The sequence below is a fragment of the Eschrichtius robustus genome, chromosome 4 (genome assembly GCF_028021215.1).
Source record: "Eschrichtius robustus isolate mEscRob2 chromosome 4, mEscRob2.pri, whole genome shotgun sequence".
Lineage (NCBI taxonomy): Eukaryota > Metazoa > Chordata > Mammalia > Artiodactyla > Eschrichtiidae > Eschrichtius > Eschrichtius robustus.
Window position 1 is genome coordinate 52,940,679 of NC_090827.1, and position 23,493 is coordinate 52,964,171.

The 23,493-nt window shown below is 38.7% G+C and overlaps 1 protein-coding gene and 1 pseudogene across 1 annotated transcript; one reads left to right on the forward strand and one right to left on the reverse strand.

Annotated features, from left to right (window-relative positions):
- Nucleotides 1-3,863: 3,863 nt before the first annotated feature.
- On the forward strand, nucleotides 3,864-23,459 carry ABRAXAS1 (abraxas 1, BRCA1 A complex subunit). The gene is made up of 9 exons (XM_068542718.1): nucleotides 3,864-4,036; nucleotides 6,116-6,206; nucleotides 10,279-10,315; nucleotides 14,085-14,151; nucleotides 15,889-16,082; nucleotides 16,844-16,963; nucleotides 17,948-18,032; nucleotides 20,701-20,815; nucleotides 21,194-23,459. Exons 1-9 carry the CDS (start codon nucleotides 3,950-3,952, stop codon nucleotides 21,628-21,630), a joined length of 1,233 nt encoding a protein of 410 aa, XP_068398819.1. The 5' UTR covers nucleotides 3,864-3,949; the 3' UTR covers nucleotides 21,631-23,459.
- LOC137764433 (E3 ubiquitin-protein ligase RNF138 pseudogene) lies at nucleotides 9,291-10,005 on the reverse strand (annotated as a pseudogene).
- Nucleotides 23,460-23,493: the final 34 nt, after the last annotated feature.

A 23,493-nucleotide genomic window follows, 5' to 3' on the forward strand; every position in this document is an offset into this window, starting at 1 on the left:
TGGGTCTTCATTGCTGCGCACGGTCTTTCTCTAGTTGTGGCGAGCGGGGGCTACTCTTCGTTGAGGTGTGCGGGCTTCTCTTGTTGCGGAGCACAGGCTCCAGACGCGCAGGCTCTGTAGTTGTGGTGCAAGCGCTTAGTTGCTCTGTGGCATGTGGGATCTTCCCGGACCAGGGCTCAAACCCGTGTCCCCTGCACTGGCAGGCGTATTCTTAACCACTGCGCCACAAGGGAAGTCCCATTTCTTGCGGTTTTGATAATAGACATTCTAACAGGTGTGAGGTGATATCTCATTGTGGTTTTGATTTGCATTTCCCTAATAATTAGTGATGTTGAACATCTTTTCATGTGCCTGTTAGCTGTCTGTATGTCTTCTTTGGAAATTTTTCTATTTAGCTCCTTTGTCCATTTTTTAATTGGGTGGTTCGGGTTTTTTTCTTGTTGAGTTGTGTGAGTTCTTTATATATTTTGGATATTAGCCCCTTATTAGATATATCATTTGCAAATATTTTTTTCCCATTTGATAGGTTGTCTTTTCATTTTGTTGATGGTTTCCTTTGCTGTGCAGAACTTTTTAGTTTGATGTAGTCCCATTTGTTTATTTTTGCTTTTGTTTCCCTTGCCTAAGGAGACCATCTAGAAAAATATAGCTAAGACTGATGTCAAAGAGTGCAGTGTTTATGTTTTCTTCTATGAGTTTAATGGTTTCAGGTCTTACATTCAAGTCTTTAATCTGGAACCCCATTCTTTAGGGGTTTTAATGGAGGTTTCATTACTTAGGCACGGTTGATTAAATCACTGGCCATTAGTGATTTTGTTGCAGCAAAAATAGAAATGAAGTTTTCCCTCCCCTGAGAACAAGGAAAATAAAGGGAACAGTGAACAGGTTAGAGAAGAAACATACCCTGGCCTGAAAGAGTTAATCACTCCTAGGTTTGTTGGTTTTTTTAACCGTTACTAACCTGTAGTGTCTGTAACTAGATTTGTACTTCACAAAACTAACCTATTACTCTTTAACACTATGTGAATTACATCCTGCACCCCCTTGTAGCAAATCACCCCTTGTAGCATTTGCATTTCAGAAAAAAAGGTCGCAGGCCTTTATAACCCAGAGACAAACGGACGCAATTGCCAATTACCCGGCTGCCTGAAGCCCGCTGCAACTGTTCTGAAGTAACGCAGGAAGAAGAAGAATGCAAGACCTTCACTACTTTGATCCTTATCATATACCCTGGACTGCCAGCCCCACATATAAAAATCTTCTCCAATTCCCTAAGGTGCGGGGCACAGTTATTGAGGCTCTAGCCTGCTGTGTCTTCCCTTCTGCCTGGCAGAAAAATAAAGCCAACTCTCTCTTCCTCCAAAACCTCTGTCTCCGTATTTCTGTTCGGCATCGGTACACAGAGAAGCCGAGATTTCGGCAACAATTTAAACTCAATCTCCAGCCCCTCTCACCTAAGAGGTCAGGAGTGGGGCTAAAAGTTTCAATCCTCTGATCAAGGCTTGGTCTTTCTGGAAACTAGCTCCCATCCTTAAGCTATCTAGTCTACCACCCTCCCTCCCCAACAGTTAGCATACAGAAGACACTATTATCACTCTGGAGACACTAAGGGTTTTAGGAACTCTTGTTCCTGGATGCAGGAACAGAGACCAAATATATTTTTTATTATACCATTGCTATCCTAATGGGTGTGAAGTGGTATGTCATTACGGTTTGATTGCATTTCCCTCATGATTAGTGATGTTAAGTATTGGTATCTTTTCATGTACTTATTGGCCTTCTGTATAGCTTCTTTAGAGAAATGTCTATTCAAGATGTTTGCTCATTTTTTTTTTTTTCAAGGCCTCCTTCAACTTTATTGCTCTGTTTTTATCCACATGGCCCAGCATTCTCACCAGCAGGCAGAGGGGGAGAGAGAAGGAGAGATATCCCCTTTTCTTTTAAGAGCATGACCTGGAAGTTGATCCCATAACTTTCTTTTTTTTTTTTTTTTTTTCTTTTTTTCACACACCCACTGTATTTTATTTTTACAAGAGATAAATAGACTGACACCAAGCATTGTACATGGATGACCACAACAAAAGCAACAATGATTGCAATTACCAAACATGAAACACACTCATACTACGTCATAATATTGACATTCAGTCCAGTAATCCTCCACTGTAACAGCTCCTTTACTTTGCAGTGAAAATTGATTTGTATATTCTTTGCCTCTGAGTCCTTGTGGGATTTTTTCTTTTTTTAAATTCAAACAGAAAGTCACAAAAATTATACTCATCCTCATCAGTTCACTCAGTCCCATGTAATTAATTTTTTTTTCATCTTGATCTTTTGTTAGCACTTTTATGAGCTCATCAGTTTTTCATTAGAGTTCTGAAAATGCTTATTCATTCAGTTCAGCAGTACAGTCAGTTACCAGAAACCTGTACTTGTCAGAGTCTTTTCCATGAATTTCCTGAAGATGAAACCCTTTTATAGGAACATATTTACAAAAGCATCAGGGTACACTGGGTTTGTTTTTTTTTTTCTGTTGTCATTGAGTTGTAGCTCTTTATATATATTTTGGATATTAATTCCTTATCAGATATATGGTTTGCAAATATTTCTCCCATTCTGTAGGTTGTCTTTTCACTCTCTTGATAGTGTCCTGTGATGGACAAAAGTTTTTAATTTGATGAAGTAAAATTTGTCTATTTTTTCCTTTGTCTTTGCCTTTGGTGTCACGTGCAAGAAATCATTGCCAAATCCAGTGTCATGAAGTTTTCCCCAATGTTTTCTTCTAAGAATGTTGTCGTTTTAGGTCTTACATTTAGCTCTTTTATCCATTTTGAGCTGATTGTTATATATGGCATAAGCTAAGGATCTAACTTCATTCTTTTGCACTTGCTGAATAGCCTGTCCTTCCCCAGTGAATTGTCTTGGCAACCATGTCAAAAATCTTTTGACCTTACATGTGAGGGTTTACTTCCACTCTCTTGGACTAACGTTTTTTATTTTTTAATCCTTTAGATCATTACTATCCATAAAACACAAATTACGTGAAAATCTCTTCATATTAACAGTGATGATGCTGAAACGACAGCACGAAACAATTTTAGGGAATAAACACATAATCTTTAATTCTACACATGTCTTCAGTGTGTTAGTCCAATATGGCCGCCACACAACAAAACCCAGAAATATGCAATATCAATTCAATTCACTCTGATATTTTGCTGGCTTTCATTTAAAAACCATAGCTTTACATATAGTGTGTGGAAAATTGGCAAGCCCTGGTCTTCCTACTCCCCTTACGTTTATATCAAATGATCCATCACAGTACGTTTATACCTATCATTAAATTGTCAGAACAATGTTAAAAAGTCTGTATATTGTTTGAACTGAGTCCTTAATTTTCTAAAAGCAAGCAAACTCTCAAAGAAACCCGTTCCCCTTTTCCCCACTGCATGGGACGGGACATCGCTGGAGAGATCCAGAAAAGACATTCTCTGAAACGGTCGTTAGTATTCCAGAAGTTTCAATGGGTAACGGGCAGCATCTGACACTCTGAAAACCCCAAACGTGGCATTTCCATTGTGATATTATGCCACTAGGCAATGCCTCTATTCTGTCAGAAGTGTTCATTTATTACAGTTTTGCACATATGCCAGGGTCCCTCAGTAGCCACCAAAGCGCTGTCCGTGGCCTGGCGCTGGGCAGAGGTGCCCAACACCGAGAGGGACGGACCAGGAGCTCTTCTCAGAGCCGCCTCGCCGCCAGCGCCTCACCAGAGAGCCCCAGGGACTTTCCCCCCCGCCCCTCGGGGGAGCGCGCCGCGGCCACTGCGCCGGCGCAGATCCCGCCTCCTCGCTCGGCCCCGCCTCGCCGCCGCTCCGCCGAGGACCCGGCCCGGTGCGGCCCGCCCGAGCCCTGTCCGCTCGAGCAGGGCGGCGGCGGCGGCGGAAACATGGAGGGCGAGAGCACGTCGGCGGTGCTCTCTGGCTTTGTGCTGGGCGCCCTCGCCTTCCAGCACCTCAACACCGACTCGGACACGGTGAGCCCAGAACCGGGGCGGGATCTGGCGTCGCCTCGGAAAAGGACCCGCGCGCGTGCGCGCGGGCGCCGTCCTGGCCGTCGCTGCCCGGGTCCCGCCTGCGGGCTCCCGACGCCGCCGCGCCGGCTCTGTGCAGTCGGGGCTGCCTTCTCCCGCTCCCGGGCGGCCCCGGAGGGGCCTCCGGGCGGTGAGCCTTTTCCAGGGTTAGCCCTCCCTCTCGCAACCAGTGTTTATTTCCGCGCCCCGCCCGCAGTGTCCCGCACGCCCGCACTTCTCTCTTTCAGTAGTCCCCCTTTTCTGGTTCAGCTTGGTTGTGAAGGAATAGAAGGTTCACATCGCGCTCTCCCGCTACCGCTCGCTGGGAAGATTGCCGGTTAACTTTCTCCTAACTACCCACAGTGGTTTTCGCAGACAACTCAATTTTCCCCTGCAGAGCAGCTACTGTGCACGTTTGTTGAAATGGAAGGCTTGTAAAGGAATGAGAAATGATGCATCCAGTGGCTATTTTGGGGGGGAATCTTAGTAGATGAAGAAGATTAATTTCGTATATTGGATAGCTGACTTTTGTTTGCATTGGTATCAAATTTATTAAGTTGTAAGGTCTGAGCTAGTTCCTTGTGGGATGCTTTCGGTTGTAATTTAAACATTTAAATTTATCCTGAAATATTAGATATTTAAATGCTTATTTCACACTTTTGCCTAGGTTCAGAACCTCTAGATGAAGTTAAGTAGTGAAGTAGTTTTTTAAAAAAAATACAGTACCTATTTTTAAAAACTTTCATTTGTATGAAATTTAAAAACACTGTAAAACTTTTGAATCTGAGAAGTAGTGTCCTAGAGTAAGTGCTTAGTAACTTGCTAATACGGTTTAGAGAATATCATACTGAACAAAACCTAGTGATTTCTGCTAAATTTTGTGCCCTTCATTTTATAATAAAGGCTTACCTTATCCAAAATAGTTTTTTGGCGCAGTCCTAATAAGGTTGGGATTGCTGTCTTTCATGTATGCAATTTTAAATACGCTTGTAGATTAACACCTAGCAAAGAGCAGATGTATGATGATTTAAAATGTGTGTGGCTGTAGAAATTACTTTGGAATACCTTAGTGTAAACATAACCAGAGTGGGACTATAAGTCCTCTGTAGCTTAAAGGATTAGCACTTGCAAAGTACCGTAGTGTTAGAGCGGACTCTTCCTTTGGTCTTTTTCCTGAAGTCCTTAAAAGGCGGTTTGATGGAGAGCTGTACTCGCATTGTCTCTTTTCCAGGGGTTTGTGTAGAACGCTAGAGAGTAAAGTTCTGGGTTGTTCCCCTTTGATTCCAGCAAAGACTCACATTGTGGAAACATTGCTTTTGTGTTCTTCTTTTAATAAAAAAAAAAAAACCATTTTTAACTAAAGAAGTTATAAAGACGATAAAAAATTCATTGTCAAGCTCATTGGGTTTCTAAATGTGCCAAGAGAAATAATTGAATTCTCTGGAACTCAAAGAGATCACCGCTATTGTGGCAAAATGCCTGCATATTAAAAAGAACCAGGGCTCACAGCTCCTCTTTTATACAGCAGACTCTAATATTGAATTACAGGTCTTTGATATTGTGCACATTCTTAATCTAAAAGTCCATCCTGTGTCATTTCATAGCTCAGAAGCCTCCACTGACTCCCAGAAGCATGTGCCATTAATCCAGACTCCGTGGCCAGTCATTCAGGATGGTCCATTATTGGTGCTGTTCATAGCTATCTAAGATTTCCTTACAGATGGGAGGCTTCTATTTTCAGGCTAACTGCTCTACTTCTTGTTCCTTGAACATTGTTTTCTCATTTCTGCCTTTAAGCCTTTTATACTTCCAAGAGTGCTAAAGTCACAGTGGTGTTTACAATCTCTTCTACTCGTGTTTTTTAACCTGGTTATGTTGCCCAGGTAAACTGGAATGCACCTAGCCTTTCTTTTGTGTGTGCTCCAGCTGGTAACACACGCTTTTACGTGTTGTAAAATTCTTGGGAAATACTGGTTAGTTAAGTGACTGAAACTGGTAATTCTATCAGTGTATTCCATATACTGCTTATTTTTATCCTCATAGGAAGGTTTTCTCCTTGGGGAAGTGAAAGGTGAAGCGAAGAACAGCATAACTGATTCTCAAATGGATGATGTTGAAGTTATTTATACAATTGGTGAGTCACTTATTTCTGTGTCTTCTATTTTGATAGTTTATGCTGAAAGGGGTCAGTATAAATTACTTTTTAAATTATTAAGCAATAGATATCAGGACTTTCCTGGTGGTCCAGCGGTTAAGACTCTGCGCTTCCACTGCAGGGGGTGCGGGTTCCATCCCTGGTCGGGGAACTAAGGATCCCACATGCCGCGTGGTGCGGCCAAAAACTAAAACAAACAAACAAAAGCACCAGAAATAGGTATGAATTTTTTAAATCAAATTTTTAATTTTATTTATTTATTTGTTTATTTATTTTTGGCTGCATTGGGTCTTCGTGGCTGCATTGGGTCATCGTTGCTGGGTGTGGGCTTTCTCTAGTTGCAGCCAGTGGGGGCTACTCTTCGTTGGTGTGCATGGGCCTCTCATTGCGGTGGCTTCTCTTTGTTGTGGAGCACGGGCTCTAGGCGCGCCTGCTTCAGTAGTTGTGGCTCTCAGGCTTAGTTGCTCTGCGGCATGTGGGATCTTCCCGGACCAGGGCTCGAACCCATGTCCCCTGCATTGGCAGACGGATTCTTAACCACTGCGGCACCAGGGAAGTCCCAAAAATCAAATTTTAAAGGAATATATTGCACTCATTTCTCAGTTAAAGTTATGGCTATGCCCTAGTCTAAAGCAAGAAACAATATGAGACATAGGAAGCAGATTAAGATTACTGTGGGGAAAGAAGGATGAAATAGCTCCTGTGTATATGTGAGTGGCAGAAAGATGATCCAGCAAAAGTAAGAACCAATAAGCAAGACCAAGAAAAAAGATAAAACAGGTTCAACAGAAATGTAGAATGCTGCAGAAAAGCTGGAAGACGAGAACTGAAAAAACTCAGTGATTAAATAATTGGAAACCTTACATAATTTCGGAAGTGTAATGGGGAAAAAGCTAGACTGCAGAGGGTTTGAGAAGTGGGTGGTGAAGCAACTGCAGCTGGTGGCAGCTGTTCTTTCAGAAAAAAAGGGAAATGGAGCTTTAAAATACATAGGGAGTTTTCTGATTCTCTAACATATGCACTTTTTTCCTAAGCATATATATATATTTTTTTTAACAAAATTGGTGGTATACTTTATAAAAAATTTGGTGTCATCATTTTCTCATAGTAAATAATCCTCTAAATATTATTTCTTATAACTGCATTTTATTCTCTATGGTCTTACTCTTATGACTGTATGTGATTTTAGCTGTCCTTTAAATAAATAAATTATAATCAGAGTTGTTTCCAGTTTTTCATTATCATAAATTATACTACAGGGAACATCTTGGTACATAAATATTCTACACCTATTATAGGTAGATTTCTGGAAATGGTGTTACCATGTCAAAGGGTATGAACATTTTTAAGGTTCTTGATCTGTATTAGCAAATTGCTTTCCAGAAAGATTATATCAGTTTATACTCATACTGTACTTTTTGTTTGCTACTTTAAAAAGGTAAAAATGGAAGTATATATGTAAATTTAGGATATATGTATAAAGTAAACATATAAATTTAAACTCATTAAAGTCACCTCTGTGGCAATGACTTGGTTTCATGAGTGTTTTTTCACTCATTAATACTACACATAATACACACATATAAATATATGTGTATTTTTATATTCATAAGTGGGATCATACTATATACATGGATAAATATCTCCAAGATATCATTAGTGCAGAGTTGTATGAATGTGTATAGTTTGTCATTCTTTCTGATGTCTTCGTATTCCCATTGTATAAATGTACCATAATGTACTTAACCAGCTATGGATGACTTTTTATTTTTTTATTAATACAAAACAATGTAACAGTGCACATTTTATGGTGCATATATCTTTGTGCCTTTGAGTATATCTGAAAGCAAAATTCCTAGAGGTAGGCCATTACCTTTTGGAAGAGTCATGTCATCTTAGACTCCTCTACAATATGTGAAAGTGCCAGGGTCCCCCTACCCTTATCACCATTAGGTATTATCACATCTTTTAATCTTTGCCAACTTGATAAGTGAAAAAAAAAAAAACCATTTTAATTTGCATTTCTTTTTTTTGAAGTATAGTTGATTTACAGTATTATATTAGTTTCACATATACAACATAGTGATTCAATATTTTTATAGATTATACTTCATTTAAAGGTATAAAATATTGACTATATTCCCTGTGCTGTACAATATATCCTTGTAGCTTATTTATTTTATGTATAGTAGTTTGTACCTTTTAATCCCCTGCCCCATCTTGCCCCTCCCCCTTTCTAATTTGCATTTTTAAATTACAAATGAGGTTAAGTGTTTATGTGTTTGACTTTTGGGGAGACCTTTTTATTTGAAAAGAACAGGCCTGTTCCATGCTTTGACTATATTTCTGCTAGGCTATTTTGCTTTTTCTTATTGATTTGTAATGCTATATCATAACTTAAGGAAATTGGCCTTTTGTCATGTGTTACACGTTTATATTGTTTGTAATTTTATTTTCTTAATGTTTTTCTTTCTGCTCACACATGAGCTTTAAAAGCAAGCCCTTAGTAAGTCTTTTTTCCCTAATTGTAATCGGTGTGCTGCCCAAAGTATCTGACATATTTTAGGAGTTTAAATAAGCAACCATTTATCGAGCAACTCCACTGTGCTAGGAGCAGTGCTAAGCTTCAAGGTATCTGGCAAGTGCTGTAGTTGCACTTAAGTATTTGCTTAAATTATTTTAAAATGTTGGATTACTTTAAAACAGGTGGCAAGATCTACAAATTACTACATTGCTTTGGTTAATGAGATTTTCATCATTTTATTATACTGTGCCTTATCTACACCAGATTATGTTTGGCCGGTTATCAGTTAAAGACTGTTTCTGTTCAGAGGGATTTATCTGAGGGTAACATATATTTGCTAGAAGAAAAATACCTGAAGAGGATTATCAGTTTTCCAATTTTTTTAATAGCCTGAATTACTTTTATAATAGTATATATATATAATAGTATAATATCAATAACTTTATATACATATCAAGTTATTGAAATGGTGACTTCATGTAGTTTTCTCCTTAAAGATGGCCTTTGCATGTACAAAGATGCAAAGATGTCTGCATCCTTCAGATGTTTACTTGAAAAGATTCTTCAACAGCAGTTTGATATTGGGATTCCTCACCTAGATGAAGATTCACAAATTCTCCATAATCAAACTGATGTCTTTGATTTAGGTGACAAATGAAATTGCTAGTAGTCTGGGTAGGATCTCCCCAAGGAAGAGAACATCATAGTCACAGGAATTATCTGAAATAGGTGATTACTGCTACAGTGATCCTGTAAATGCTGTCTGACAAAATTTGATTGTTGACACAGGGACACATAAAGATGGGATGCCTAGAAGAATTTGTATTGTCTTGATGACTTTCTGTGTGATCATATGTGAATGTCTCCTTTCACTGTTCCCTACTGAATCTTGAGGGATCTGAAAGTTTGGGATGATAGAGGAAACATCATATTCATCTTGATACTTTCATGATTTGTAATGATGTCTTGTGACAGAATTCAATGTTTGCACAGCACCTGCAGCAACCAGAAGTTAGATGTCTTTAGATGTATTATTTTTATTGACAGGAGAATAAAACTCACCTCTTCAGAGATGTTGGACTTTTTTCTTTAGTCTACAATTAACATTGACATATCCTTTATGAAAGAACCAGTTGGAATAACAAAAGATAATTCCTTTAGCAGCTGTTTTTTATCAGTTGGGTAAAATTACAGCATAACCATTTCAGAACTCAGTGACTGTAGCAACTGTGACTTAATCTTTTGTGTGGCCATTACTAAACCTATTTAGAAGGAGTATAGCATTCTATCAGTTATGAGTGAGGCTCTGGGTTTGAATTTTGGCTCCACCACTGGCTTGGGTGAGCCACTTCATCTCTCTGCCTGTTACCTCATCTTTAAAGTGGAAGGAGTGATAACATCTGTCTCATAGGTTTGTTGTGAGGAATAAACGAGATAATGGTAAAGTACATCCTGGCATGAAGTGCTCAATATATGTTATTCAAATGATACTTAATGTAATCATAACTAAAAATTCTTTTTTTCCAGACATTCAGAAATACATTCCATGCTATCAGCTTTTTAGGTGAGTAGTAAGAGCAAGTGAATGATCCATTGTGAAAATTATTCTCTGCAAGTGAATTTTTGAAACTAACAAAGTATCTTAGTTATACCTGGTGGTACAGATTAAAATGAAAAGACTTTTTTTAAGTACCTGAAAATTCACCTGTTCATTTCAACCCTAATAGTTCTTTCTCTGTATTTATCTGCTTCCTTTAGCTGGTCTTCACTGCCTCTCCCAGGTACCAGTTTACCTTGAGGATTGCTTTTCCTTCTCCCACCCAGTCACCTCATCGCATATTATAAACTCAGCAACACATTCTCATACATCAACAGCAGCCCTTTTTTCTTTTTATTCCAGTTTATTTTATCATCTGTTTCTTCACTTATATTTTTTAATGTTACCTTTTGTCTATTAACTGGTTAGGTTCTTTATCTAACCCGCTTCCTATTACTTTTCCAGGGTGGAAACTTGTACTCATAGTCCTACAGATAGTAGTACTACTCTTAGCCCTGATAGGCTATGATATTGTTAAAAACTTTTTATTGAGGTATTTACATAGAAAAGTACATAAATCAATGATGTTTCATAAAGCAAACAACTGTAACCATAAACAACATGGTGTAGTTTTGGTGAAATAGCTTTATGATTTATATAAACCATACATGAAAAATCAGCATTACTGTCTTACAGTCACACTGTATGTACCATTTCTAAGGTTGTGTAAGAGTTGCCATGGAACATAGTGTTAAGGTGAGAAACACCATTGGTAGGTGTGACAGAAGGCTTAGTGTGGTCTTAAACTGCTATACCAGAAAGGGGCATAGCTCCTATATTGCCTAATAGACAGTGCGTATAAAAAATACCTGTTGAATGAGGGATTCTTGATGGAGACTCATAAAAAGTACTTTCTTGAGGGACTCTGGGCCAGCAATGGATTAAGGAGGGAAAGTAAAAAAAAAAAGGTGATTCAATACCTTCTGGAAACTACCTTAAATAATTAGACCAACTTAATAGAGTCTTAGAGCCGAGGAAGCCATCTGATCCAGTGATGAGAAACCCATACCTAGGCCTTTTATTTATTTATGTATTTATTTATTTATTTATTGGCTGCGTTGGGTCTTCGTTGCTGCACATGGGCTTTCTCTAGTTGTGGTGAGTGGGGTCTACTCTTCATGGTAGTGTGTGGGCTTCTCACTGCGGCAGCTTCTCTTGTTGCGGAGCACAGGCTCCAGGCACGCGGGCTTCAGTAGTTGTGGCACACGGGCTTGGTAGTTGTGGTGAGCGGCCTCTAGGGTGTGTGGGCTTCAGTAGTTGTGGTGCACAGGCTCAGTAGTTGTGGCACGCGGGCTCAGTAGTTGTGGCACGCGGGCTTCAGTAGCTGTGGCTCACGGGCTCTAGAGTGCAGGCTCAGTAGTTGTGGTGCACGGGCTTAGCTGCTCCGCAGCATGTGGGATCTTCCCGGACCAGGGATCGAACCTGTGTCCCCTGCACTGGCAGGTGGATTCTTAACCACTGCACCACTAGGGAAGTCCCTCAGCCTTTTAGCTTTACAAAATTAGGGGATGGGGGGAAGAATTGGTTAGTGGTAGGGCAAAACTAGAAGAATCCGGATTCTTGAGCTCTAATCCAACAGCATAATACTATGCTGTTTCTTTCTTGTTTTAAATCAGGGGTCCCCAACCCCTGGGCCCTGGACTGGTACCGGTGAGCGGCGGGTGAGTGAACAGAGCTTCATCTGCCGCTCCCCGTCGCTCGCGTTACCACCTGAACCGTCACCCCCCACCCCCATCCGTGGAAAAACTGTCTTCCACGAAACCTGTCCATGGTGCCACAAAGGTTGGGGGCAACTGTTTTAAATGATGTAGATGGAATATGTTAAAAACAAAGTCTTCTGATACCATACTTCATGGAGTCCGAGCTGGATAAGCTTTAATAACCAGTTTTATGTTTCTGATACAGAGGGTGGCAGAGTACAGCCCCATGGCCTGTTTTTATATGGACCTCTATGAATAGTTAATATATTTTTTAAGAGTTAAAAAAAAAAAAAAAGAACAATGGAGGAATATGTAACAGAGACTGTCCAGCAAAGCCTAAGATATTTACTATCTAGCCCTTTATAGAAAAAGTTTGTCAATCCTGCTACATTGTTTGCAAAGTTTTCCACTGAAATACACTGTTCCCCTTATCTCAGAAATCTAGGGGGAATCTGGAAAACAGCCCATTGAAGCCTAAAACTTAGTCACTTTAAAAAAATTGCACAGTTTAACATGAATTCTACTGTACAGTATATCTATTTCTACAAAAAAAAAAAAAAAAAACTGCCCCCCTTCCCAGAAGCTTTACATAAAAATCAGTGCTTGCACAGAAGATGTACACTTTTATCTTGTTGTTTTATACACCCTGGTGTATTGCATTATGTCCCAGTTTGAGGAGCTCAGGAGTGGACCATCCTAGAGAAACACAGGAATAAACTCTTGTATTTAGATTTTTCATGTTGGAATAAATAGGTAAGATGGAAGGATCTGTTCGATGAGCTGAATTATCCCCCTTTGGTAGGTGGAACACTTTGTAAGTTAAAAGGAAAAAATATATTGCCTATTAGGATATGTTTTCTCCAGTTTTATGTAACTAAACTTTTTCAGTGTGTAGATTAGAATTACCAGTAAAAACCTATTACAATGAATAGTATTTGTCAAAGATTTTGCATAATAGATATTTCATCATAGAAAAGAATATTGTTGATCTTGATGAATGTTAAAAAGAGGAGAATATTATTTGCAATCCCTGGAGGGGAAAGAAAACTGAAAGTAAATGCTTTAGAATCTTTTAGAATTATTTTTCTATTCTCCCTAAATCTTTGACATTCCAACTACAGAACAGAGGTCACTAAACTAAACCAATACCTATCCTCCACCCCCCCAACCCCCCAAAACAAAAAACAACCAACTCCTAAAGCACTTCTCTTAATTTAATAATAGCTTTTGGAGGGCTTCCCTGGTGGCGCAGTGGTTGAGAATCCGCCTGCCAGTGCAGGGGACACGGGTTCGAGCCCTGGTCCGGGAAGATCCCACATGCCATGAAGCAGCTAAGCCCATGAGCCACAACTACTGAGCCTGCGCTCTAGAGCCCACAAGCCACAACTACTGAAGCCCACGCACCTAGAGCCCATGCTGCACAACAAGAAAAGCCACCGCAATGAGAAGCCCGCGCACTGCAACGAAGAGTAGCCCCCACTCGCCGCAACTAGAGAAAGACCGCGTGCAGCAATGAAGACTCAACGCAGCCAGAAACAATAAATAAATAAAATCATAAAATAAATAAATTTATAAAAGAAAAGAATAGCTTTTGGAATTAGCAATGAATAAATTGTCTTTTTGTTATTGTGCTGCTTCATTACTCACATTACATTCTTTTGTATGTATCATAATTGTAAAAAAAAAGTTTTAATGAGTAAATTGTGAACTAGCTATGTGAACTTACAAATACCTGTATTTAATGGAGAGTTTGTTTTGTTTTAGGTTAAAAAAAAATGTGGTACGCAAACTTATCCTTTAAAGTTCCTCCACTCCTTTTCCTTTTTCATTGCTTATGGACCGCATATTTCTACCACTTTAAGTCTGTTAATTTGAGAACTTTCTCTCCTATTTAATTTAGAACTTCATCTAACAGGCAAGTAAGTATATGGATTTTGGTTGGGTAGTTGGGCTAGGAGTAACTACAATTAAAAGTGCTAATAAAATCATTCATATTTTTAGCTTATTTGAAATGCCTTTAATTTTGGCTTTTACAGCTTTTATAATTCTTCTGGTGAAGTAAATGAGCGAGCGCTGAAGAAAATATTATCAAGTGTCAAAAAGGTATTCCCTGATTTACCTTTCTTTTCTTTGTATTATTTTCAGCTCATAAAAACATGTAATACTTTGACAGAACTTTTAAGCAGCATTTGTCTTCACAATGTCCTATGTAAAGCAGGTGAGGAAAGGCTTGTTCTTTCCAGAAATTCAAAGGGGTTTCCCTGAAAGCAAAGCTAGTCATTAAAAATCTTCATCTTGTTCTCATCCTCTTGACTATTCTGATTTACACTGATCTCATCATCTTCTACATTCTAACCATACCCCTTCCCAGTACCACGTACTCTAGGACTTAATCCATTGCTGTTCTTTTACTTAGCTACAAGTTGCTATTTTTCCTAGTGCAGGGATGATTTCCTATACAGCACCTAATTTGGATCCTCTGTAGCCCACTTGGTGTTCAGTTAAAACTTGCTGAATGATCAAAATAGATTTTTTTTTTCCAAATACATTTTTTCTTGGTTCTTTTTTCCTCTTAAAACTTTTTGAGGGACTCCCTGGTGGCTCAGTGGTTAAGAATCTGCCTGCCAATGCAGGGGACACGGGTTCGAGCCCTGGCCCGGGAAGATCCCACATGCCACGGGGCAGCTAAGCCCGTGCGCCACAACTACTGAGCCTGCGCTCTAGAGCCTGCGCACCACAACTACTGAGCCCGTGTGCTGCAACTACTGAAGCCCGCGTGCCTAGAGCCCGTGCTCCGCAACAAGAGAAGCCACTGCAGTGAGAAGCCCGCACACCCTAACGAAGAGTAGCCCCCACTCGCCGCAACTAGAGAAAGCCCACGCGTAGCAACGAAGACCCAATGCAGCCAAAGATAAATAAATAATACTAACAACACGTTTGTTTAGCATGTTATAGTTTACAAAACCCTTTAATATGATCTTAATCTTGGAACCAACTCTGTGGGGTAGGTGATAACATTCCCATATAAATTTCAATTAAAAGCTATTGGGTTCAGTTTACTTACTTAGCAAACCAAGTATCCATACAGGAAGTTAACTAGTTTTCATTGGTGTTTTCTTCATTTAAATTTTGACTAAGGGTTAAAATGTTAAGACAGTAAATGCCATAAGAGAAACTAGAGGAAGTTAAGAATTTATTTTCTTTAATCTATATTGAATAAAATTGTAGCCTGGTAACTGAATGGAAAGTAATTTAACTGCAAGTCAGTTTGCATGCTTTATAAAAGGTAAAGTGTATTCTTAAGTGTACGTTTTAATATAGGCCCCAAATCTTGGTAAATACTAAGAAAGCCATTTAAAAAAAATTTTTTTTTAATTAATTTATTTTTGGCTGCCTTGGGTCTTCGTTGCTGCGCATGGGCTTTCTCTAGTTGAGGCGAGCGGGGGCTACTCTTTGTTAGGGTGCGCAGGCTTCTCATTGCGGTGGCTTCTCTTGTTGAGCGTGGGCTCTAGGTGCGTGGGCTTCAGTATTTGTGGCACGTGGGCTTCAGTATTTGTGGCACGTGGGCTCAGTAGTTGTGGCTCCCAGGCTCTAGAGCGCAGGCTCAGTAGTTGTGGCGCACGGGCTTAGCTGCTCCGCGGCATGTGGGATCTTCCCGGACCAGGGCTCGAACCCGTCCCCCGCATTGGCAGGCAGATTCCCAACCACTGCGCCACCAGGGAAGTCCCAAGAAAGCCATTTTTAAGGTTGCCAGTTTTACTGCTTTATTATGACAGTAAGATACATAATAACTGTAACCATTAAGGTATACACCTGATGTTTTTCTATATTTTCTTTCAGGATGTGGTTGGTTGGTATAAATTCCGACGTCATTCAGACCAGATCATGACATTTAGAGAGAGACTGCTTCACAAAAACTTACAGCAGCATCTTTCAAGCCAGGAACTTGTTTTTCTGTTATTAACACCGAGTATAATAACAGAAAGCTGCTCTACTCATCGGCTGGAGCATGCCTTATATAAACCTCAGAAAGGGTAAATGTTGGCCAGTCACTGGCTGTTTTCAGCTAACAGAAAAATGTACTCAATATTTTTATTGTAGTTTTTATGGCTTACCAAATATTTTCATATATTGTTGCATTAGATTGTCACAATAACCCTTTTTAGCCTTTCTTACCATCGGTTCTTTATATGGGAAAATGAAGGTCAGATAAGGAAGTTAGAAGCCCAGTATGGAATGATGACTTGTGTTTCTGGCACTGAGGATTTGCTCTTATTTACCATAAGGTGGAAAAAACATGCATGCTTTAGGTGTTGGTTGCTAAGGAATATAATGTAGAACTGAAGCCTGCGTACCCGAGCAGCATTTCTCTAACCTCTGCCAGGAAGCAGGGTGGTTCTTGATGATCCACCAAAATGAGTTAATAGGACTCCCCGCAGGTTATATAGACAACATTTTCATGGAGTATGAGAATGAAGTTAAAAGAGTACCAAGGAAGAGTAGTTTTATCATTCACGGAAGATGGGATGAATCGCAACAATACTGCCTTTATTTTTACATGTGGTGATAAAATAACCATTAAAGTATTTTTTCACACAGTTATCTTACACTATGCACATTTCACACATTTTAAAAGCTATTTGCCTCAAGTCAGTAAATTCTGTCATGGATAAGTAGTAAGGAATGGGGTTTTGTTTTTTTAATCTTGTAGGGGAAAGGTAGTCTATATACTAATAAGTAGATGCTAATCTTTCACTTTATTTTAAATTTATTTTTAAAAATTTTATTTCTTCAGACTTTTTCATAGGATACCTTTAGTGGTGGCCAATTTGGGCATGTCTGAACAACTGGGTTATAAAACTGTATCTGATTCCTGTTTGTCCACTGGTTTTAGTCGAGCAGTAAAAACACACAGGTGAGATCCCTCAACTGCTTCCCCACTAAACTTAACTCCTATTCATTTTTTGAAGTTAATTTTTTTTATTACACGAGAATAAAAATGAAAGGAAAACTGACTAATAACCACATTACTCAAGTAAACCAGACTTTTAATTTCTCAGTATTTCCTTCTAGCACCTGTCCATTTATAAAATACAGAAGAGAGGGGCATTGTTGTATAGCCTACATATTTTAACATATTTATTCTAAGAATAAAGAGCTAGCCTCAAAATAATAATTTTCTAAGGCAGCAGTTCAGATTAAAGGCAAGAAATTAGATTGGATATGAAATAAAGACAAAAAATGAGGCTTTAGCCAAGACTTAACACTGTAGACTGCTGAGCTGTAACTTTTTTGTGGGCAATAAGGGAATAATTAATGTCAGAAATAACAACACTGGTACTACAGGATACTTACTAAGTGTAAACTTTATGAGAATAATGGACTAGATTTTATTTATTTTTGTGTTCCCACAGTGCTTAACAGTGTCTTACAGAAATTGAATACCACATTTCATTGATACTAAGACACAGTTTTACATTTATCTCAAATCGGGATTTTTACAAAACATGCCTTAGAATTTTCTTTTTTCTTCGTGGTATATAAAATAACGTTGCCTCTTTCAGTCAATGATGACTTAAACTCAGTAAAATAATTGACTGATCCTATTGCCAAGAAAGAACCCACCCCCCCTTCAATCTTTATCTGTTTTCACTTAACCTCTTTTTTGAGTCCTGGAAATAGTACTTAGGAGGCTAAAAAGTTTGCTGAGGTGAAGATAGATAACTAGGTTTTCTGGTTGGTTTTACTTATTCTGTAAATAAGTAGGTTGACAAAATTACGGTCCCTACAAAGCCAGTAAAAAGAATCATCTATTATTCCTCAACTACGAATAAATTTTTCATTGTATCATTAAAATGAGTTCTGTACATTTGCCTGAGGAAATGGTAATATTTTACAGCTCTGAATTTTTTAAAGAAGATGGATCTTTAAAGGAGGTACATAAGATAAATGAACTGTATGCTTCTTTACAAGAGGAATTAAAGGTAAGTTAAAAAAACATTTAAAGATCAGCTATAGACTTCATATCACATTGCTCACTGAATATATGTTTAGGGATAACCTGACAGTTGATTAGACATAAATTTTTGTATTAGTTTAGCTTCAGTAACAAAGGCCTCCATCTTGGTGGGCTACAAAAACAAAAGTTTTGTCTCACTCACATTGTATCTTGGCTGCAGCTCTGCTCCTGTTCTAAATGTCATGTTCATTCTAGGATCCAGCCCATCTGTGGGACATGCTCTTCTCATGACAAAGGGAAAAGAGCAAGAAAGCTGGTGGAAATTCACAACAGCTCTTAGAACTTCTGCTCAGAGCTGGCCTGTCACTTCCACTCACATTTCATTGGCCAGAGGATGTCATGGCAATAGGCAGGGATACATAACCCTTTTACAGGATAAAAAAGGGAGCAAATATTTGGGAACAAAAAAGTCTACCACAGTACTAAGTTCTACCTCATTGTGTCCATTCAGGTCCCTTGAGGGGAGGGAGCAAGAGTGGCAGGGAGACTTGGCAATGTAAGTTTGACACCTGAGGAAGGAGACAGGGAAAGGAGAATGATTGGGTAGGAAGAGCTTTAGACTGCAAGGCCTGAAAAATTTCAGCCAGGCTGATGGAGAGTCTTTGAGCAAAGGCATCCTACAGGAATAGACTTATACTGATATCCCCACTGTGCTCAGTCGGTGGCTAAGAGCTACCTAGGGGAAGCATGACCTAAGCACAAGCACAGTAGTGGACCCAAAAAGATGGCACCTGGAACTGTCAGTCAACTCTGCTTCCTGCAAATGGAGATCTGAGTAGTGTATTCCATGGCCACCATACTCACCAATATAGCACACTAAGAGAAATGGGATTAATGCATTTTACACACTGATAATATTGCACATTGTTTTTTAATATGATAATACAGGAATTTTAGAAAATAGGAAAACATCCAGAATCCTACCATTGTAACTTAACTCTTTGCACTTTGCGATTTTCTCCAGTTTCCCCCTAATGTATACGTGCTTTTACATTGTTGACAGTGATGGGGACATAGAAATTTGTGTCATGATTTTTATTTGATGTACCATTAAACATTTTCCATATTTTAGTTCTTTTTAATAGCAGTATATTTCTTAGAGCAGTATATTAGAACTCTAATGTGAAAAGTACCAACTTGGGGACTTTCCTGGTGGCACAGTGGTTAAGAATCTGACTGCCAGTGCAGGGGACACGGGTTCGAGTCCTGGTCCAGGAAGATCCCACATGCCGCAGACCAAATAAGCCCGTGTACCACAACTACTGAGCCTGCGCTCTAGAGCCCACTAGCCACAACTAGTTAGCCTGCGTGTCACAATTACTGAAGCCTGCGCGCCTACAGCCCGTGCTCCGCAACAAGAGAAGCAACCGCAATGAGAAGCTCGCACACCACAACGAAGAGTAGCCCCTGCTTGCCGCAACTAGAGAAAGCCTGCACGCAGTAATGAAGACCCAGCGCAGCCAAAAATAAATAAATTAACTTAAAGAAAAAAGTACCAACTTGGGCTAAATTAGGGAATGTAGAGGTTCGTGAGAGGAACTGTGGGCAGAAGGCCACTGAGCTCTAGGAAGGAATTGGAACCAGGAGCTTGAATGCCATCAGAACTTTCTTCCCTGGGAGTCTAGTGGTTAGGATTCGGCGCTTTCACTGCCATGGCCAGGGTTCAATCCCCGGTCAGGGAACTGAGATCCCACAAGCCGCACGGAGTGGCCAAAAAACAAAAAAACTAACTCTCTCCCTTTGTGTCTGCCTGTTGGTTTCCTTCATAGTATCTACAGATCTTGCTGTTTATTCACCCACTGGCTGACCAAAGAGCTAACCTATAGCTTCTGCATTTAATCTCTTCTATTCAAGAGAGTAGGATTTGCCAATTGGCTATTGTAATTATCTCTGCTTGGGTCAGCTAGGGTGAAAGTTGGTGAAAGGGTTACTGGTGAACTCTTATGGCAGGATGAACAAGTTCATGAGAAATAGGCTGGGCAGACGTGCCATGAAGTATCCACTAAAACTGGCTCTAACAACCCATTACATTATAATTGGAAATTAGTTACTTTTGATTTGACACTATTCTAAGAAACATCATCTTATATAAATTTTTGTTACTGATTCAAGATATATTCCCAAAATGAAATCACTGAGTCAAAGGTTATTAGTACTTAAAAACTGATGACACATAAGGCCATTCTGCTTTTCAAAAGTAGTTTTACAGGAATTAAAATCTTCAGTAGTTTTCTTTAGTTTTCTTTTATAATAGTGAAAGTCACTTTGTTATTGGCAGTTTCTTAAATGTTTGCAATAAGTATGCATCTCAAAATAGTACAGTATTTTTTGTTTTGAAGCAGTTAAATATTTTTGTTTTTTATTTCTGTGTATTATCTAGGAAATAACTTGAATGAGAAAACTTTGTATAAATAGGAAGTTAATATATCTGGAAAGCATTTTGTAACCTATGAAGCACCATACAAATGCTTGTTGGTGAGTTCCTCCAGAAAAGAGCAAAATAAAATAAAATTTTTATAAAGGAAAATATTTGATGTTATATACCATGAAGGATTTTATTATTATTTGTGAACCTAGATTGTAGTATACAATTTGGAACTTTATCTATGCTCTTAAATTACTTTATTTTCCAGAGTATATGCAATAAAGTAGAACATAGTGAGAGAGCAGTAGAGAAACTACTAAAGGATGTAAACAGATTAAAACGAGAAATTCAAAAAAGAAAGCAAGCACAGATTCAAGCAACACGTAAGTAAAAAGTTCACATATCACTACTTTCTGTGCTTTGAAGAAAAATTCTCACTGATTGGAATTACGGATGAGCTGGTTGCACTAACTGATCAGTTTGTTCACCTTAGGATTAAAAATAACCTCCATTAATACTCTTAAATCCCACTGAACAAAGAACATGGCACTACTATAGCTATACTACCTTGATGTTAAAAAATGTAACAACTTTAATTTTCTCTGAGGATACTGTGGCATATAAATTTGGGATTATCATTTCTCTTAATTTAGATAATTTGATATGATTCTTTGAAGTCTCTGACTTTACTAACAAATAGATAACTATAAAAGCTTTGTAGTATAAATACTGTATGTTGAAATATTTGTTTGTTTCTTTAGGAGAGAAGAATGTCCAGAAAGACCCTCAGGAGAACATTTTTCTTTGTCAAGCTTTACAGACCTTTTTTCCCAATTGTGAATTTCTTCATTCGTGTGTTATCTCCTTGAAAAATGGACATATTTCTAAAAGTAGTTGTAATACCAACCACCATCTCAATGTGGTAGACAACCTGACCCTAATGGTGGAATATACTGACATTCCTGAAGCTAGTCCAGCTGGTAGTGCGCTGCAAATGATTAAGCGTAAGGCTTCAGGTGCAGATGGTGGATGGCAATTCAAGAAGTCACGGCTGTTAGAGATACAGAACAAACCATATAAAACAGATACTGATAGCAGTAACCAAGAAAAAGCATCCACAGTGAGCAGCCCAGAAACAGATGAAGAGATTGAGAAAATGAAGGGTTCTGGTGAATATCCACAGTCTCCTACCTTTTGATTCTTTTAGGCCGAAAGGAGATTTTTCATCAGATGAAGGGTAAAGCCAAACATGCCTATTGTTTTTACTATGTTCAGCTCTTTGCAGTAACACATAGGTAAGTTCTAGTCCATTTATTTTATGAAGTACTTTAAATTGAGTCAGTTCAGAACCTGAGTACAGAACAAAGCCTGGTAATGCAATATGTTTGGGATCAGCAGTTGGTTAGTTAGGTGAAAAGGCCAGTTAACTGGGACTCAAATGATACATAAATAAGGTGTCTATCAGAGATTTCACTTTAACATAAAGCAGAAGTGTACATTCATTTGTCAAACTGTTGTAGGGCCAGGAACTTTTTTACGAATGTATTGGAGTTCCTATGTAAATCAAACCCATTACTTACCCTATATAATTCCCAATTTTAGTTTCTTTAAAGAAATTTGCAAAGCAATCTAAGTACAAAATGCTACTAGGTTTTTTCATTTTCCATTCCCAATCTTATTTGTCCTAACCACACCTAATTTGACAACTATTTTTTTAAAAAAGCTAGTTATCTTTATCAAGTCTTCTCAGAGCATTTACTTGGTTTTCACTGCAACTGTAACTTTCTTTTTAATGCTCATATTCATCACTACAAAAATACAACTGATAAGGTCTGGGAACAAAACAGCTGACTCTTGGTAATGTAGAACTCAACAGGTTAAGAGTCATGGGCCTCCATGTGATTTTTAAGGAGGATGTAAAGCCCCTGTTTAATCCAGGGAGTTGGTTAAGTGGAGGTTGGTTAAGAGAGCTTTTACTGTTTGTTATTTCTGTTTGCCCTTTCCATAACAGAATTTCCCATGAAGCGTACACATCACATGAAGCCTTCATGCTTTACTCACTGGGTGAAATGCTGAACCCACATGTTGACCACTGCTCTTCCATCACTTATCTCCTAAATGATAGAGCAAATTCATAGCTAGTGTCAAAAACTATCATCTTTTATCTATGTGTTAACATGCATTAGTTACCATGGGGTGTTTATGAAGCCCACATAATACCAGGGATGATTTGTGCAAATAATGAGTTGCTGTTGGGATTGCTTTACTAGTTACATAAGAAGCACAGGGAAGGAGAGGAAATGGGGTTCGGTCTGAACCCTAATTTTAAAATAATTAAGTTTGATGTCCCAACTTTCAGGGTACTCAATGAAAAGGAGGAAAAGAATCCTTGTAGGACATTTTTTCTCAGTTATTCTCCATCTTTTGGCGATAAGTTTGTATCACTGGAGTAAGAGGAGATGATACAACAGATTGCCTATGGATCGGTTTATTTACGGACACTACCAGTTCATGATAGACTAGTCCAGGAGTAAATGTTAGGTCCTGTGACAGCACCACTGTTCATCCCCACGTAACGTCTCTACAGAGGGAAGACCCATAGTCCTAGCCAGGCATAATTATTTACTTGTTAGAAAATCTTCCTTAGCAATTTCAAATCCACACCCTGTCATGTGGGATTTGTACATTATATAAGCATGCCACTTTCCCACACCCATATCCCTACAATACGATTTACAACACAGAATCTGGGCCTAAAGTAAAATTCCAATACAAGTGATCCCTTCCATGTTTAACATCTCATTATCAGTGGTATGCTGTATGAGCTATTTGGGGGCCAGATATAAGTGAAAATCCCACAGTACCTTTTTTTAATTCATATGTATGTAAAATGTAACAAGTATTAACATTTTAAATAATCTGATTTACTTAATGAACATTCTGATATGGAGAGGAAACTTCACTCCTGAAACACTTTTTCCTCATATAATTTCAAATTATTAAGAATTAAAAACATAATACTTTATAGTTTGATAAGATTTAGCCTATCAGTTCTCTACTC